The 19,712-nt window shown below is 43.3% G+C and overlaps 1 protein-coding gene across 1 annotated transcript; it reads left to right on the top strand.

The window, feature by feature from the left end:
• The first annotated feature begins 18,087 nt into the window (after positions 1 to 18,087).
• On the top strand, positions 18,088 to 19,163 carry LOC121877794 (leucine-rich repeat extensin-like protein 3). Its single transcript, XM_042383670.1, has 3 exons — positions 18,088 to 18,186; positions 18,347 to 18,592; positions 18,777 to 19,163. Exons 1-3 carry the CDS (start codon positions 18,175 to 18,177, stop codon positions 19,068 to 19,070), a joined length of 552 nt encoding a protein of 183 aa, XP_042239604.1. The 5' UTR covers positions 18,088 to 18,174; the 3' UTR covers positions 19,071 to 19,163.
• Positions 19,164 to 19,712: the final 549 nt, after the last annotated feature.

Here is a 19,712-nt window from a genome sequence, read left to right as displayed (position 1 = left end):
CCGTGGCTACATATCTCCTGTACTCTTACATATGTACACCGCGTCTATACCCTACACCGTGGCTACATATCTCCTGTACTCTTACATATGTACACCGCGTCTATACCCTACACCGTGGCTACATATCTCCTGTACTCTTACATATGTACACCACGGCAGTCACTTAGTCTTTCTAACCTTGAGTCGAGAACTTGAAATTTATGAACGTAGTGACCTGAGGGTGTGAGTGAAGGCCAGGCTATAAATTACATTGTGTTCGGTGACGACGAAAGGAACTGATGTTTTATTTTCTCTCTGGTACGGAGTCGACCACAGCCTTACTTACACCCAACGGCTGTGTGAATGTTGATTGTTATTCCCGCACCTTCAGAAGCCCCAGAATAGGCAACAGGTGAATGTAAGCGTCCTCTAAGCAAGTTCATTATTCCAAGGTGAAAGAAATACCTAGGAAATTATCATTGGATTAAATGACGCTTATTCATAGGAAATAGTTTATTACGGGTGAAGACCACGTGAACGGACTCAAACATCACGTGAGGTATATAATAATAATAATAATAATTAACGGTTTATTGAAAGAGCTTGGCAGCCAGAAGGCTGAAAATATACAGTTACATATTTGGGGAATGGGTTTCGAATTACAAATAATATACAAGTAACATAAGTGACACAAATAAGACATATAATAACTAGATGGGGAAAAGCTCAAACTACAGTTCATTTCAACATAGTGACAGTGCAAGGAGTAATGTTTACTGGGAGTGAATACACTGGTTTATTACAAGTTATTGATAATTTTTACAATGGTTGGGACTGGGCTGTTCTTATAGCGATCAGTTCGTGCACGTATGGGCTGGATGCGGTTGTGGTGTACAGACCACGTGAACTGACTCAAACATCACGTGAGGTAGATGTAGAGACCACGTGAACTGACTCAAACATCACGTGAGGTAGATGTAGAGGCCACGTGAACTGACTCAAACATCACGTGAAGTAGATGTAGAGGCCACGTGAACTGACTCAAACATCACGTGAGGTAGATTTAGAGACCACGTGAACTGACTCAAACATCACGTGAGGTAGATGTAGGGACCACGTGAACTGACTCAAACATCACGTGAGGTAGATGTAGAAACCACGTGAACTGACTCAAACATCACGTGAAGTAGATGTAGAGACCAAGGGAACTGACTCAAACATCACGTGAAGTAGATGTAGAGACCAAGGGAACTGACTCAAACGTCACGTGAGGTTGATGTAGAGACCACGTGAACTGACTCAAACATCACGTGAGGTAAATGTAGAGACCACGTGAACTGACTCAAACATCACGTGAGGTAAATGTAGAGGCCACGTGAACTGAAGTAATAAATTGATAACAAAAATACCAACAGAAATAAATTAATGTCCCCACTGCTGTGTAATTAGTGAGTCGTCTTATTATTGTGTCTACCATTTTTTGACATTAAGTTTCAAAATGGTTTCAACTCTTTAAAAAAAATATACTTTCTCAACAGTCAACATATACAACATTTTTTTAACATTTTCCAACTCTTTCAACATTTGTCAATATATTCAATATTTTTAACATTATCAGTATTTCCTACAGACCTCTATGATACGCTCAATGATACAGTGCAGGAAATAATCAACGTCTGATTCTTTATTAATTAATCAAACTTTTCAACAGATACATGTTGAAATATTGTACCACTGCATAAAAAGAATCCAGTTATGCAATATTTCCACAAAGTTTAAGAAATAATTTAAAAATCAATTAATAGTGTGTGTGAACGTAAACTTGTGGAAGTCTCAGTATTTACCAAGAACACTTATAAGATACCGTTGTTCTGGGTAAAACAATCTAGATGCCTAACTGTACATATCAACACAAAAGGAAAATAGGATCACATGAATATTACCCCCCAGCTTATTTCACTTAATGGTCAAACATCCTAACGTTACCTGGTTAAGTTAGGTTAGCTTTAGGGTGGTTAATATCAAGGTGAAATAAGTTAGGGTGATCCATAAACAAACACATACAGTAATTATCGTATAGTTCACCCACAGAAGAGGTCATGTATAAACCAAGACACTTCACACGTAGGAGGATGTTGAAAGTCAGAGCAGCATCGCGTACCTCACTAAATTTTCTTGGTGGTGGCGAGTGTTTGCCTGCCCGCCTGTTCTCCCTTGTACTGACCATCATTACCACCTGTACAGTGCCTCCTGTATCTACGTTTTGTAAGACTTCGAATCATCTCTCTTATAACGCTGGTTGTTGAGCTTAAGCGTGACCTGACCTGACCTGACCCAATCATTGTATGGTGATATTTGTGTTGCCTTTATCGTGACTCATTAGTGTGACATGACCTGACCAAAGCACCAAAACCATGACCCGTAAACTGGAACAAGATCCGGGTAATCTGGCAGCCTGCTCTTGCAACACCAGGCTTCAGGGGGGCTGTACTGTGACAATATTGCTATTCCCTCCTCGCATTACTTTGTCTCTCCAGGTAATGTATTTATATTGACTTAACACCTATTAATGAAGCTTGTTATGATAATGTGACCGGTCGTGGGGGAAGCGTTCCATTCTACTTATTGAGGACTGAAGTGGAGATAAGATATAAACAAACTGATTGCTGAATAGATTATATACTGATAGATAAATAAGTAGATTGATAGAAGAAGAATCGATTGATGGATATATGGAGTACAGTATATAATATAGACCAATTGATAGCTATATAAAATAGATTGCTAGATAGATAGATAGTCCAATTAATAGATATCTTATTAGAACCGTATGGTGGATAGATAGACAAGCGATAATTAGATAGATAGTCCGATTGATAAATATGGAGGGACTGATAAAGGCAAAAAGACAAACAGATGTGTGATATTAATAACAACATATTTATGACTCAAATAAATACTCCGTTTAAGTCATTTGGGATACAGTAGTAATGTGTCTGTCCTGTTGTCATGATATATCTACACCTGTCTGTAGTTTATTATGTAAGTGTACCTGTCGTTTAATCTGTACCCTACCTGTACCTCTAACTGTTTATTTAACTATTGTATCTGTAGTTGGACCAGTATTGTACCTGCAAGTGTATTTATACCTGTACCTGTAGTTGAAACTGTATCTGTTAAACATTGATGAAAACCCAAAGAGAGAGAGTGTCTTTACCCTCAGTAAGGGATGAATGGATAATACCCGGATAAAGTGATAATAGAAAGAATAATATTCATTTATACCCTTTCAGAGACTAGGTGTTGTGAACGTAGCCCTCAGCGCCAAACAAAACTTATCTTATTATACATATAATATACATAGGGCACTACTGTGACTAATTCGGTAGTACACATCGTATATGCTTAGTAACACACACACACACACACACACACACACACACACACACACACACACACACAGTAACGAACATGTATCATATGAACATAATAATGGAAGTGGCCGCAGCGGGCGTATTGATCCATACTAGGCAGCCACATTTACACCCAACCTCTATCGCTCATGATGCACGTACGTATGTGTAGAGCTTTTCCTCATACATGCCCTTATTTAATGAATTTTCCCTCGTCTTATTTACTGTACTGCCGTCCTTTTTCCTCCTCTACTCCCCACCTACCAACATTCTCTCCAACCAACCACCCTCCTCCCCACCTAAACCATTCCCTTTCTCTCCCCGGCTGCCTCTCACCAAGTAAATCTGACCTTAATACAGAAACTCTAAGGGATTTTTTTGTCTTAAATCAACCAAAAGAAGCAATTACTTTCACCTTTAGGTTATGTAATATTCAAGTTGGTTATCATCTTATAGAATAAGCAAAAGAACACATCTATATGCGACAGAAACATCCACTAACGTAGTCGCCATTTAAAATAATATTACATTGGCCTTTGGAGGATCAAATGAGTGTCAGAAAGTTGCTTCCACATGTGCACGTACCAAAGCCTAGAAGTGGGTGACGACTCGGGGTACGAAATGTAGCAACGCAGCTCCGTAGTTATGGCTGAATGAATGGGTTTGAAACAGTGAAACTCCCCTGTTTGCATGGCCACACAAAAATTACTTATCACATAGATGCTTTATTTATGTAACGCAGCATTGTTGTGTAGCTACGACCGAGTGACTAGGACTGAACTACTAGGAACCAGCAAACAAGGTAATCCACGGTTTCACGCCCAAAACTACGGCGCTGTTTTGCCACATCTCGTACCTACGCCCTCATACACACCCAGGTTGTGGAATGTTCATGTGGAGGCAACTGTACATATAGTACTGTAGTGCTCTCGTCTAGTATAAAAGAATTAGGTTCGAATCGTATAAAGGGGGTAAAGTGATGTAATTCCATTTATACTATTATCGGTTTGTTTAACACAGATACACACATTATAAACACATACATAGACACACACAGACACACTATAAACACACACGCACAGACATACTATAAACACATACACACAGGTTAGGGAGGTGCAGGGTCTAACACTATCTCCCGCCCCTCCACCTGAGTGAGGCCGAAGAACTCGACTAGACTGATGTATTCGTGTCCTTTTTTAATCGATTTTCTTCAGCTTCTTAATGTAGGTATTCTTCACCTCCATGATACGGGATTAGATGTTACTCGTGTAATCCAAATAAAAGAAAACATATCCATGTTGGTTATCATTAATAACATTTGAAACAGTTCTTGTTGACTATTGCATACAGTACAGTTCAGTCACTTGCTTGTATAAAGACACTTACCACTACAATAAGACTATAATATTAAGGCACAGATCTATACACACACACACATGTGGGTGTAAAAGGATCTGCAAACTAATTTCAGTTTCCTAACATTATTACGTATAAAACAAGAGTTCAAAATACACGCTCAATGTTACCCAGGTGAAAAGATCGACCTCGGTGAGCGCGCTCAAGCATGTAAATAAGAATCAGTCAAGGCTGGTTCCTGGCGGCACCTCGGCAGGAACCACCACCACTCGTATAGCAGCTCCCTTATAATACTTCCTTTCATCTACAATAGGACAAGGGCGTCCAAAAGTGTGTCATTGGATGCAATAAACCGCACCTCCAAAGACGTCCATCACGCGCGATAAACTTCCATCAGTCATGAAAGGAAGGAATTAAGTTAACAAAAACATTCACTGACCTACATTGTTAAGGCGTAGAAGCACTGGGGACTAAGACAGGTACCTGGGAGTTGCGTCTAAAATGGTTATAGACACGTTATGTAGTCGCCCCCGCCCGTGTGTGTGTGTTGCTGTACCCACAGGAAGAAATTTGATGGTTATGATGTTAAAATTTGACAAAAATATTCCCCTTGAATATGGAAATCACTGATCAACAATATCCGGCTGTTTGTATGTCTGACATTACTCTACAGAAAGATCCATTAAGGTGCAGATATTCATATTTGATACTGGGAATGACGCGCTCTGATTCTATTATGAGTCACTTTTATTCTGTATGCATCATCAGGTTGTCGGATGCGGACGCTTTCCTCTCAACAGATGCAATCACTTTTTTTTTTTACATATTAGGTTAAACTTCTACCAGGTTTTCAAGTACATGTAATTTGCAAATGAATCCAACTGTTTTTCATACGTAACACCAGACTCACACGATGGACTCCGTATGTCGGGAATCTCAACCGGGGTGTCATACATGGCTTGAGGTTCTCGTGGTTCACACTTTGGGTTAACTCGCAATTATTTCAGGCTGGTACTTCTCAGTGAGGAGCTGTCTGTCTACCCTGCCCTTATTGTAACACACACACACACACACACACACACACACACACACACACACACACACACACACACACTTATACAGCTTGCTCAGATGCTTTACGTCAGTGTTCAACAAATAGGAAAACTTGTTCATGCTCCTCTTTTGTCTTGAGTCTGTTCCGAATCTTGACTCAGCATAATTCTCACATCTCGACAGAAAAGAAGAAAATTGTGTTAATTTTCTTGTTTATACATCAAATCGAGACCAAATTTACAACCGAAGATTTGATAATTTATCTCCAAAATCAACATTGATCCCAAAATTGAGACCATTGATCAAATTTGCTCACTTTTTAGCTTTGAAAGCATCGATGGCGTTAAACCATAAAAATCGCAGTCCATTTTCTTTCACCACGGTGGAAAGTTGTTTGGACACACTTCCTATCTCCCCTTGGTCCCTGTTCACCTAGCAGTAAATTAGGTACCTGTTGTAAATCGAAAAGTTGTGAATTCGTATTCAGAGAAAGTTGTTGAAGCTTCCAATAACTTGCTGACAAAAACCTATGACTCTTCAGGCTTCTACGCCCTTGACAAAAAAAAAAAAACTATGACCCTTCAGGCTTCTACGCCCTTAACTCATGAGACATAAAGGCAAGAATGAACTTAGCATGCTTCCCAGTTGGGCGCTTCTGCGCTTCACCTTGCACAGGATGTCGGGGGGTGCCCAATAAAAAAAAATCAAAGATAACGATATTTCACCTAGACTTCCATGATCACCAATTAAAAAAAATGTGCTGATTCGAAACCATTTTCTTCACGGTAAAAAAATGAGAAGCGCAGTAACACGGTGCTCTTAAAGTGATGAACGGGAAAGCCGCCATAATAACACGCGGGGAGGAGTAAATGAGCCGGTAGGTCGACCACTTTCTCTCTACCGTGACCGTTCCTATCACCCGGGCCCCAGCTGAGAATGGTGACGTCATCCATCTACCGTGAGCGTCCCTATCACCCGGGCCCCAGCTGAGAATGGTGACGTCATCCATCTACCGTGAGCGTCCCTATCACCCGGGCCCCAGCTGAGAATGGTGACGTCATCCATCTACCGTGACCGTTCCTATCACCCGGGCCCCAGCTGAGAATGGTGACGTCATCCATCTACCGTGACCGTCCCCCTATCACCCGGGCCCCAGCTGAGAATGGTGATGTCAGCCATCTATCAGACCGTCCCTATCACCTGGGCCCCAGCTGAGAATGGTGACGTCATCCATCTACCGTGACTGTTCCTATCACCCGGCCCCAGCTGAGAATGGTGACGTCATCCATCTACCGTGAGCGTCCCTATCACCTGGGCCCCAGCTGAGAATGGTGACGTCATCCATCTACCGTGACCGTTCCTATCACCCGGCCCCAGCTGAGAATGGTGACGTCATCCATCTACCGTGACCGTCCCTATCACCCGGGCCCCAGCTGAGAATGGTGACGTCATCCATCTACCGTGACCGTCCCTATCACCCGGGCCCCAGCCGTGAATGGTGACGTCATCCATCTACCGTGACCGTTCCTATCACCCGGCCCCAGCTGAGAATGGTGACGTCATCCATCTACCGTGAGCGTCCCTATCACCCGGGCCCCAGCTGAGAATGGTGACGTCATCCATCTACCGTGACCGTTCCTATCACCCGGCCCCAGCTGAGAATGGTGACGTCATCCATCTACCGTGAGCGTCCCTATCACCCGGGCCCCAGCTGAGAATGGTGACGTCATCCATCTGTGACCGTCCCTATCACCCGCCCCAGCCGTGAATGGTGACGTCATCCATCTATCGTCAGAGCAATGGTGACGTCATCCATCCGTGATCATCCCGGGCCCCAGCTGAGAATGGTGACGTCACCCATCTACCGTGACCCGTCCGTATCACCTGGCCCCAGCTGAGAATGGTGATGTCATCCATCTACCGTGACTGTTCCTATCACCCGGCCCCGGCTGAGAATGGTGATGTCATCCATCTACCGTGACTGTCCCTATCACCCGGACCCCGGCTGAGAATGGTGACGTCATCCATCTACCGTGACCGTCCCTATCACCCGGCCCCAGCTGAGAATGGTGACGTCATCCATCTATCTGACCGTCCCCCTATCACCCGGGCCCCAGCTGAGAATGGTGACGTCATTCATCTACCGTGACCGTTCCTATCACCCGGGCCCCAGCTGAGAATGGTGACGTCATCCATCTACCGTGAGCATTGATGTCATACACAAAGAGCGGTGGGCGTGGCAGTGGGTAGAATGGGCAAGACAGTGTCAGTGTGCAAGGTGGGCAGTGTGCTAGGCGGTGACATTGCATAGGGTGGGCAGTATGGTGGCAGTGGGCAGGGTAGACAGGGTGGTGGCAATGGGAAGGGTGGGCAGGGTGGTGGTAGTGGACAGGGTGGGCAAGGCGGTGATAGCGAGCAATATGGTGATAGTGAGCAAGGTGAAGATAGTGAGCAAGTTGATGCCAATGGGCAGAATGGAAGCGGAGAGCAGGTTGTGGCAGTGGGCACAGTGGGTGGGAACTGGAGTTAGGGGGAGGGCGGGGGGGGGGGACCTTGGGCATCTGGGTCGGTCATGACTGTGTGACTTCCTGTGTTTGCGGGAAGGTGAAACTGACCTTACACACACACACACACACACACAGAAACATCTTCATTACCAGAGAGAATTATGATCAGCAAGACCGTGAAATTAAGTGAAATAAATAGCAGTAAACATTTTCGTGGCAGATATGAGAGACAAAGCAACGAGAGACCAAGACTATTATATGTCAATGGCTCTGTTAACTCGTACTAGAAAGAAGTAAATATACATTCCTCGAGCCCGATATTCCTTTAATCCGAAAAATATTGCTCACACACGAAAACTATTCCTCACGCCCAAAAAATATTCCTCACTACCGAAAAATATTCCTCACGACCGAAAAATATTCTTCACGACCAAAAAATATTCCTCACGCCCAAAAAATATTCCTCACGACCGAAAAATATTCCTCACAACCTAAAACTATTTCTCACGCTCAAAAAATATTCCTCAAGCCCAAACAATATTCCTCACGCCCAAAAAATATTCCTCACGCCCAAAAAATATTCCTCACGCCCAGAAAATAGTCCTCATTCAGATCACACGAACAGGTAATTAAAGAGCCCACCAAAATTCATCGCACAATGGCACCCAGTCTGAGTTCTTCCTCATCCAAACAGGGGTAAAACAAGGATGTGGAATGGCACCAACTCTCTTTAACTCTCTTTTCCATTTTCTTGGCTGCCTTCCTTACTAGAGCCAGTGCCAATTTAGCTGGCGGGGTGGACATCGAGTACCGGATGATGGGGGATCTTTTCAACATAAGACGACTCCAGGCAAGAACAAAGGTGTAAGCAGCTTCCATTACTGAACTTCAGTATGCAGACAACCTCACTTTTGTTGCTCACACTGAACGCGACCTACAGGAGATCCTGAACACCTACGCAGATGCGTATGCACACTTTGGCCTTGAGGTGAATGTACGTAAGACTCGGATTTTCTTTCAACCTGCCCCTGGTTCAGAAACACCTCCACCACTATCCATCTTAACGGTACTACCCTCTCCAATGTTACTCACTTTCGGTATCTCAGCTCCCACCTGTCCACCACTGCGGACATCGATGAAGAGATTCGGCATCGGATCAGATGTGCATCTCAAGCCTTTGGAAGACTCCGAAATCGTGTCTTCAGTTGTAGGGAACTGAAATTATCTACAAATTTACAGGTACCGAGCAATGGTCCTCCCCACCCTGCTATATGGCAGTGAGACATGGGTTACATATAGGAGGCATCTCAAGGCACTTGAAAACTTTCACCAACGTAGTCTACGTTCCATCCTTTGAGTTCAATGGGAAGACAAGACAACAAATGCCATTATCCACGAACAACTACGCTGGACTGGCCATGTTACCCGCATGGACGACAGTAGACTGCCAAAGCAGCTACTTTACAGTCACCTAACGAATAGTAAACGTAACGTCGGCGGGCAACTGAAAAGGTATAAGGATAGTCTTAAGACAAACCTAAAAAAGTGCCACCTGGGAGACGATTACTCCACATCGTAACGCTAGGCTGTGTCCTGCCTAGAAGGAGAGTTGGCAGTGAATGGTTGTCAAGGGCAGTTGGTGTTAACGACCGTCTTGACAGATATTGCAAGTCAATATCAGTCCCATTCATTGACAACTGGGACAACTTCTATGGCAGAAGGGACCTTTATGCTAGGGATGGGGTGCACCTGTCTAAGGATGGAGTAGCAACCCTGGCTGGGGCTCTAGAGGGGGCAGTTCAAAAGATATCGAAGTCTTTAAACTGCTAAGAGAACATAGGAGCACGGGGGTGGAGGAGACTGCAGTGGGAGCGGGTAAACAAGGCGAAAGATTACAGGGAAATAGTGTTAGGAATGATGACAAAACTAAATTAGACAGGGAGTTTAAAACTAAACGCGGTAAGGGAAGGACTCAGAACACGACTAACTTAAATGTATACTACGCGAACAGTAGAAGTATGAGAAACAAAATGGATGATATTAAGGCCTTGGTATGTACCAAAGAAATCGATATAATTGCATTCACTGAAACATGGATCAACCTAGACACACGTGAATTACCAGTCGAATACCAAATTGCGGGTTACAAACTGTTCCATACCGATAGGCAGACCAGGAAAGGAGGCGGAGTAGCAATCTATGTTAGGGATAATCTGAAGTGTGAAATAAATAAGGAAATAAAAACTGAGAGGAATACAGAAACAATTTGGATAGAATTAAGCGACGGTCGGGAAAAATTAATCACAGGGGTAATATATAGACCCCCCAATCTTGATAGCGTCAATGAGCGACTTATCTGGGATGAAATGCGCAGGGCTTCCATACACAACAAAGTCTGTATAGTAGGCGACTTTAACCTTGGCCAAATAGATTGGACTGTCCTTACGGGTAACTCAGAATCAGAGGATTTTCTCGAGACGATCCAGGACTGTTTCCTAAGTCAACATATAACCGAACCCACACGGGGTAATAATATACTGGATTTAGTTCTGACGAACAGAGAAAACCTCATTAGCAATGTCGAGGTAGGGAACGAACTTGCAAACAGCGATCACAAAGAAATTCGATTCCAGTTAGATTTTCAGGGCAGACGTAAGGAAAATTCCACTAAAGTACCAGATTTCAGAAGGGCAAACTTTGACAGTTTAAAGAGGCAGCTGAGAGAGGGGGTGTCGCGCTTGGCCGTGAACCTGACAGATGACACCGACCTGATAACGAGATCTGAGATTGCCGAAAGTTCCACGACAATTTAAATAGTGAGTTACTTAATGCACAAAGGCAGAACATACCATATAAAAAACTCAGATCAGACAACAATGACCCTAAATGGATAAATAATTATTTAAAGAACATCATTGGCCAAAGGAAGGCTATAGGTAGAAGGATAAATCGTGGCGAAATTCCCTCCGGGACTATTATAAGGTATTGGCGAGTAGGGTTAAAACCGAGATAAGGAAAGCAAAGAGGAATAATGAGGTAAGGATAGCAAGGGAGGCGAAGACAAACCCCAAAGGATTCTACCAAATGTATCAAACTAAAACACGAGAAAAGATTGGACCAATACGGTCAGATACCGGCGAGCTCACTGATAACGACGGAGAAATGAGCAATAATTTGAATAAATATTTTTCAACAGTTTTCACCACCGAAAATTTAAACATGATACCCGAGGCACCGACTCTATTCAGAGATAGTGAAGAAAACAAATTAAGCGAGATAGTAGTGACTAGTAACGATGTTAGTAAGCAAATAGACAAACTAAAGCCTAATAAGTCACCTGGTCCCGATGAGATATTTGCCAGAGTATTAAAGGAATGTAAGGAAGAGCTTAGTATGCCCTTAGCAAAGTTGTTTAACATGTCCTTAAAAACAGGTGTAGTACCAGAATCCTGGAGGATAGCGAATGTAATACCGATTTTCAAGAAGGGGGATAGATCACTATCCTCTAACTACCGCCCAATCAGTCTAACATCAATAGTAGGCAAATTACTGGAAGCAATCATTTCAAACTCTATTCGAAATCACCTGGAGAAGCACCGATTGATCAATGATTCCCAGCATGGCTTCACAAGCGGACGTTCTTGCCTAACTAATCTATTAACATTCTTTTCATCAGTTTTCGAATCGGTGGACGAGGGGCACAATTATGATGTGGTATATCTCGACTTTAGCAAAGCCTTCGACAGAGTCCCCCACGAAAGACTAATTAGAAAGGTAGAAGCTCATGGCATCAAAGGTGACATCCTTAAATGGATTAGGGCGTGGTTACAGGACAGGAAACAGCGAGTGAGCATTAACGGCACTAAGTCCCATTGGAGCAACGTCACAAGTGGAGTTCCCCAAGGCTCAGTACTTGGACCATTATTGTTTATTATATACATAAACGACATAGATATCGGCATAGACAGCAACATAAGTAAATTTGCTGATGACACTAAAATAGGACGTGTTATTAAATCTGACGAGGACTCGGCAAAACTACAGGAAGATCTAAACAAATTTTTCGAATGGTCTGAAAAATGGCAGATGAAATTCAACGTGGACAAATGTAAAGTACTCAGTATAGGAGATGTAAACAGGGAAACCAGATACCAGATGAACAACGATGCCATAGAGAAATCCGACTGCGAGAGAGATTTAGGAGTAATGATAAGTAGGAACCTTAAGCCAAGTAAACAATGTGTTTTTGCTCGTAACAAGGCTAATAAAGTACTTGGGTTCATACAAAGGAGTGTTAGTTACAAGACTAGCGAGGTTAAAGCATCTTAATTTGCACTCCCTCGAGAGACGTAGAGCGAGGGGCGACCTGATAGAGGTGTATAAGTGGAAGACAGGGCTAAACAAAGGGGACATTACAAAGGTACTCAAATTATCCAACCAGGAGCGAACTCGTAACAATGGTTTTAAATTAGACAAATTTAGATTTAGGCGTGAAATAGGTAAACACTGGTTTGGAAACAGAGTAGTGGATGAATGGAACAAGTTACCAAATATCATCATTAACTCGAATACGCTGAATTGCTTCAAACATAGGTTGGATGCTCATATGAGCAATAGGGGCTGGGTGTAAACGGGACTGCCCAGTATGGGCCAATAGGCCCGCTGCAGTTTCCTCCATTCTTATGTTCTTATGTTCTTCTTATGTTAGGTGTCAATACTTTCAAGTTAGCCCGACTGCAAACCGAGACAGACAAGCGCCAACGCTGGAAAGACGCTTCCACCACTCCTCCCGCACTCGATGTAGCCCTTCACATGTGCAACATCTGTGAACAATTCTGCCGGTCCCATATCGGCCTCTTTAATCACCTCAAAACTCACTAATGAAGGTGACATCCATGATAACTCATATCATTGTATCATAGCTGGATGATCGTCATACTCGATTCCGAGTGACAGCAAAGTAGTAGTAGTAGTAGTAGTAGTAGTAGTAGTAGTAGTAGTAGTAGTAGTAGTGTGGCTATTCCTATGATGGCGATCACGCCATGGTTTGCAAGAAGGGGGGCTTCATATGCATGAGGCATGACGAGGTAAGGGATCTCACAGCAAATATGTTGAAGGAAATCTGCCGGGACGTCATGGTAGAACCGACCCTCCTTCCACTGGATGGCGAGATCTTCCAACACAGGACTTCAAACACATCTAACGAAGCCCGTGTGGACGTCAGTGCTCGAGGATTCTGGACGCGGGGACAGCGAGCTTTCTTCGACATCAGGATTTTTGATCCCATGGCCGTTTGTCACCGTAACCTAGCTCTCGATGCTGCGCATAGGAGGAACGAGAACGACAAGAGAAGGGCATATGGGGAGAGAATTCAAAATGTGGATCAAGGCAGCTTCACTCCTCTAGTGTTCACAACCTCTGGTGGGATGGGCCCAAGTGCAAGATGTTTCTACGCCAGACTCGCGGAGCTGATCTCCGAACAGAAGCAGCAGCCCAGAAGTTATGTCACAGCCTGGATGAGATGTCGACTGTCCTTCTCTCTCCTTCGGTCGGCTTTGCTCTGCCTCAGGGGAACGAGAGCTTCTGCCCCTACTCCGACAACTGCTGCAGATATCGACTATGAGGCTACAGTCACTGAATGCCGCATGGATCTGCGGCTCAACTAATTTAACACAGATAGGATAGTTTCTTATGTATTAGGATATTTAATATTAAGGTAAATAAATGGTGGCGAAGGTGTGGCTATTGGGGGAGGCTGGAGGCCACGTAGTAGTAGTAGTAGTAGTAGTAGTAGTAGTAGTAGTAGTAGTAGTAGTAGTAGTAGTAGTAGTAGTAGTAGTAGTAGAGAATTCATAACGTTGATCAAGGCAGCTTCACTCCTCTAGTGTTCACAACCTCTGGTGGGATGGGACCAAGTGCAAGATGCTTCTACGCCAGACTCGCGGAGGTGATCTCCGAACAGAAGCAGCAGCCCAGAAGTTATGTCACAGCCTGGAGGAGATGTCGACTGTCCTTCTCTCCCCTTAGGTCGGCTTTGCTCTGCCTCAGGGGAACGAGAGCATCGGCCCCAAAGCCGACAACAGTTGCAGATATTGACTATGAGGCTACAGTCACTGAATGCCACATAGATCTGCGGCTCAACCAACTCAACACAGCTAGGATAGCTACTTATGTAATAGGATATTTAATTTTAAGGTAATAAAATGGCGGCGAAGGTGTGGCTATAGGGGGAAGATGGAGGCCATTTAAGTAGTAGTAGTAGTGGAGTAGTGGGTGGGTGGGTGGGTGGTGGTGGTGTGTGTATGTGCGTGGAGAGAATAGCCCTTAATGACAGCATACACAAACCAACCAAACCAAACCTAACCTAATCTAACCTAACCTCACCCAATTTAATCTAACCTAGTCTAGTCTAAACTAACCTAACCTAACCTAACCAATTAAGACAGCATACACAAACTAAACCTAACCTAACCTAACCTCATTTTCTCCCTCCTGCATATACACTATATCTGCTCATCATTTCGTACACAGGTTGAATCGTATCTGTCATTAACAAAAGTCATTCAGGCGCGCGTTCGTCGTCACTCCGAACATGAAAGGAAAAGATAAAATGTTAAGACAAAAAGAAGTAAGTGTGATAGTAATTATTGATTTGAAGTCAGTCAGTTAGTCTGTGAATCGTTTAGATAATTAATCAGGTTAGTCACTGAAGATATTTAATTATTCAGTCAGGCAGTCAGTCAGTCAGTCATGCGGAGAAGTATTAAATCAGTCAGTTAATCAGTTTATCCAGCATTCAGTAAGAGAGTCGCTTAATCAGTCAGTCCATCATCAGTCAGCCAGCATATCAGTCAGCCAGGCAAGTCGTTCATAGAGTTGACCAACGCAGGTGAAAACGCCAGGTGTGAACGGTGATAAAGAGTGGTGGACTGTGTGGCAGTAAGCCAGCAGAACGAGACCATCCCACCAAGGAGAACGTGTTGAAGATACATACCATCATGACGCCTCTCTCTCTCTCTCTCTCTCTCTCTCTCTCTCTCTCTCTCACGCCAGCGAAAAGGTGAAAGGCAATAAAGAGGGAAAGATGAAAAGGAAAGATGGGGATAGGGAAGAATAGACAAAAATATAAGAGAAGGAGACAGGTGAATATAAAGAAGAAGGGAGAGGAGATGAAGAGTCAAAAAGCCTTGAAGTCCTTCCCTACTGACTAAGAAAGAGAAGAAAGGAGATAGGAGAAAGGAGGAGGGAGGGAAGCCTAGAAAGAGAGAAGGGAGAGTAGAGAAAAGAAAGACTAAAGAAGAGGAGGAGGAGGACGGGTAGGAGGATGAGGGGGAGAAAGAGGGGGTTGTAGCATTAGCAGTGAGGAGGAGGAGAAAGGGACAGAGTACGAATTCCCTCCTGGTTGAGTTGAAGATGCATTCATGCGCTCGATCCAAGCAAAAACTGACCTCCCTCCCATAAGCCAATATACCTCTTCCCCCTCCTCCTCCTCTCCCTCCCTTTTCACTATTGTTCTACATCACTCTCTCTTTTTTTACTACCATCGTCTCTCACCTCATAGTGTATTTACATCTATTACTTTTATAGTTTTATGTTATGTACGTTGTTGCAGGTGACACTCCCTCCAGAGACTGTTCTATTCAGTTGATTTGACATTTAGTAATCAATTGAGATTGATCTAAGTGCGCGTATGATATAACAAGTTAGTGAATGTCTTGACCATGACCCAGCACTCCTCTAGGATACTAAAGAAGTACACAAGTATTCTCACTCAGCATACTGTCTATAATATCAGAACTGCATCTGAAAGCAGTGCCTTGTTCGTTCATGTTAGGAATAATAATCACCCCATTGCTTGGGAAAAAAGCTTAGAAGTATTCAAATCATCTTGTGTCACAGAAAGACTTCTTGTTGAAGCTAGTTTGATTAAGGAATTAAAATCAATAAACCTTAGTGATGGTCAGTTCAAAACTGATAATATGTTACATAAATTTATTTGTCAGTGGCCCAAGGTTAAAAATGCTTTGAAAACCTTTGATCTAGATGTATGATAGTTATTTTGTGGGTCCCTTTTTTCTGACCTGACTTGGCTAGTCACGTCACCACCCTTCTCTTAAGCTCCTCTACGTGTGTGTTGGTGTGGGGATTAGTGGATGTCATCATTTTGACCTGACCTCATGTTTTTAGGTCACTCTGTATATTTAAGCCTCTCTCTGTCCATGTAATCCAGTTGCCTCTGAAGATGTCTTGAATAAAGACGAAAGCTAAGGTCCTCCGTTGTTTCCATTTTCCCGTGTGATTTTATCAAGACTGCCTATTAAGTGATTATACTGAAGTTCGTAATTAATACTGTGTACTAGATGAGACCAAATATACTGTATACGTTGAAAGTCGATTTTGGTTTAAAATATCCGAGATCAGCCATTAACTTTTCTTACGAGCGTAAAACGTAGGTAATAATCTCCTTAAAACACGAAATATATCACTAAGGTTCAGATTAATTAGCTAGATGATGATTACCCTATTTATGAGAGCAATTTAGTACCAAAGCACATCTTCTGTCGACTTGATTGTGTGAGTTTATTGTAATGTATATTTTCTTGTAAATATTATGGTAAAACAAATTATTGTGATAAATTGTGTGTAAACATTAGAGCAACAGTGTTCATATCCAAATACCAGTTGAATAAAAGTGAAAATTACATTTCAACTTGGGGTAGTCCTTAAAGTCTATTATTTTTAGTAGTAGTATAGTAGTAGTAGTAGTAGCAATTGACAGAAGACTTGAAGAAAAAAACAGTTAAGCGCAGGAGGTGGGCTCTTCGAACTGGCTAACAACGTTACCAATAATGGCAAAAGGTTTCGGCCTTAATAAACAAGAATTTACAGATGCCATGACTGTAAGGTATGGTTGGCCAGTAAAAGGTTTGCTTTCCCAATGCGTGAGTGGCTCATCCTACCACATCGACCGCGCCATGTTGTGCAATAAGGGTGGCTTCATATGCATGAGACATGACGAAGTAAGGGATCTCACAGCAAATATGTTGAAGGAAATCTGCCATGATGTCACGGTGGAACAGACCCTCCTTCCAATGGATGGTGAGAATCTCTATCACAGGACTTCCAACACATCCAACAAAGCCCGTGTGGACATCAGTGTTCCATGATTCTCGTTGCGGGGACAGCGAGCCTTCTTTAATTTGAGGATTTTCGACCCCATGGCCGCATGTCACTGTAACCAAGCTCTCGATGCTCCACATAAGAGAAACATGAAAGCAAGAACGGAGTGTAAGGCCAGAGAATTCAGAATGTGGATGAAGGCAGCTTCACTCCTCTGGTGTTCACAACTTGTGGTGGGAAGGGACCAAGTGCAAGATGTTTCTATGCAAGACACTTTTCTATTAGGATATATAACTTTAAGGTAATAAAATGGCGGCGACAAAAAAAACGAAATGTATCAAGTAATGGCTCTGTTTTAACTTTTATGGACGAACAAACAACAGTGACAATGAACTGCAAACAAAATGTTGATTGGTTTATACAAAATTTACCCTCAATTACAACTCCATCTGGCAAAGTCTTCTTCACCATCAAAATAATCATCACGGAATCAATGTTACTCATCAAACTTAATACGAAACATATAGTCTTGAACAACAATATTTCTACTTACAAATAGCAAACAGAGACTCGGCGAAGAATGAGGCCTCCAAGTTAACCATGACCCTGAAGGTGGCACAAGCCCCACCTACTCAGTGCCTCATGACCTCATGTTGCGGGCTGGGCCTTGGATCACCCCGCCACTATATAACGTGGGCGACCATCTCTGTTCTTCACTTGACTTCAACCGTCGCAGCTTCACTATGGCTCTCAAGGTGCGTCTTCCTATTGTTACATCAAAACAAGTTATAGAACTTTAGTGGGATCTTCTTAGTGTTCCTCACTACAGGTTCCCGTCTGGTTTACTGTCATGTTACTGAAATACAGCCAATGTGTGTGATGTGAATCTTGTAATAAAATAAACTGTTTCTACAGGTTCTTGTAGTGTCTGCCCTTGTGGCGGCCACCCTCGCCCTACCTGAAAATCGTCCTGTCAGGACCTACGGCGTTCCTCCTCCCCCCCCACCTCCTCCTCCACCTACCTACGGTGCTCCACCTCCTCCACCACCCCCTCCCCCACCTCCTCCACCCACCTACGGTGCCCCACCTCCTCCTCCACCCCCTCCCCCCACCTACGGTGCTCCAGCTCCTGCCCCAGCTTACGGCACCCCCGCACCAGTGGTGAGTGCCACACATACTTTGTCACCAAAATGATCACGAGTAAAGGTTTGGTTAATTCTCTCAATATTTTTCTGGTGAAGATCATCGAGAAAATAACTACAGATATGTAACAGCCTTGTTTATTGTTTACAAATATTACACAAAACATAAGACCAAATAACTCATATTGTGATTTAATTTTCAGTCTCCTCCTAAATACGACTTCAGCTGGGAAGTGAAGGACCATTATGACACAGACTTCGGCCACCAGGAGACCCGTGACGGCTACGACACCCAAGGCTCCTACTACGTGCTGCTTCCCGACGGTCGTCTGCAGAAGGTGGACTACACTGTCAACGGAGACTCCGGCTTTGTGGCCGAAGTGACTTTCGAGGGTGACACTAAGTACCCAGCACCCCAGCCCTCCTACACCCCAGCTCCAGCTCCTACCTACGGCCCCCCTGCCCAAACCTACCAACCAGCCCCGACTTACGCTTAGACTCTCAATATAGATGGTAGTAACTTGTATTTAAGAACAGGGTATTTTATGTGAGCTTCTTTAATGTAATAATAATATTAAATATGAAGTAACCTTTATGTATGACTATCCCGCAAATACTCGCTATATAGAGGCGCTCTAAATACTTAATCGACACGAGCACTCTACCGCTCTAGTACAAATCCCACTTTCATTTAAATCAGAAAGTTAATGATTTACAGTGAAGTAAACCATAAATACAACGGGTTTTTTTCTTATTACCAAACATAAAATCATAGAGGAGTAACCCAGAAAAATATTTGTTCATTTTTCGTATTAACAAGACAGTTGTGTACACAGTAGAGAGCACAAACATTACATCACGCCTTCACATGTACCATAACACTGTATTTAGATTCACTTTTAATATTATAAGCAATTTTAAATGGAACGTTCCATCTACATTCTTCGCCAGTCAGACTCACATAGCTCGTTAAGACCGAGTAACACCTGCTAGATCACTCTTTTATTGACAAGGCCCACACAGCATCCACATGTGGACGGCTGGATACAGTAGCAGCGGCGGCGGCGCTGTGTAAGAAGACACTGGATGATAGTTACTTAGTACTCGTCCTGCCAAGAGCACGATAACGACAAGTTGGA

The sequence above is a fragment of the Homarus americanus genome, unplaced genomic scaffold (genome assembly GCF_018991925.1).
Source record: "Homarus americanus isolate GMGI-L3 unplaced genomic scaffold, GMGI_Hamer_2.0 scaffold24523, whole genome shotgun sequence".
NCBI classification, from domain to species: Eukaryota; Metazoa; Arthropoda; class Malacostraca; order Decapoda; family Nephropidae; genus Homarus; species Homarus americanus.
The sequence above is the reverse complement of the archived record's forward strand: the minus strand, read 5'-3'. Positions and strand labels throughout refer to the sequence as shown.

Excerpts from the sequence above, each read along its gene's own strand:
- LOC121877794 (XM_042383670.1), top strand. Across the intron at positions 18,593-18,776 it reads ACGGCACCCCCGCACCAGTG|TCTCCTCCTAAATACGACTT; the intron begins GTGAGTGCCACA and ends TTTAATTTTCAG.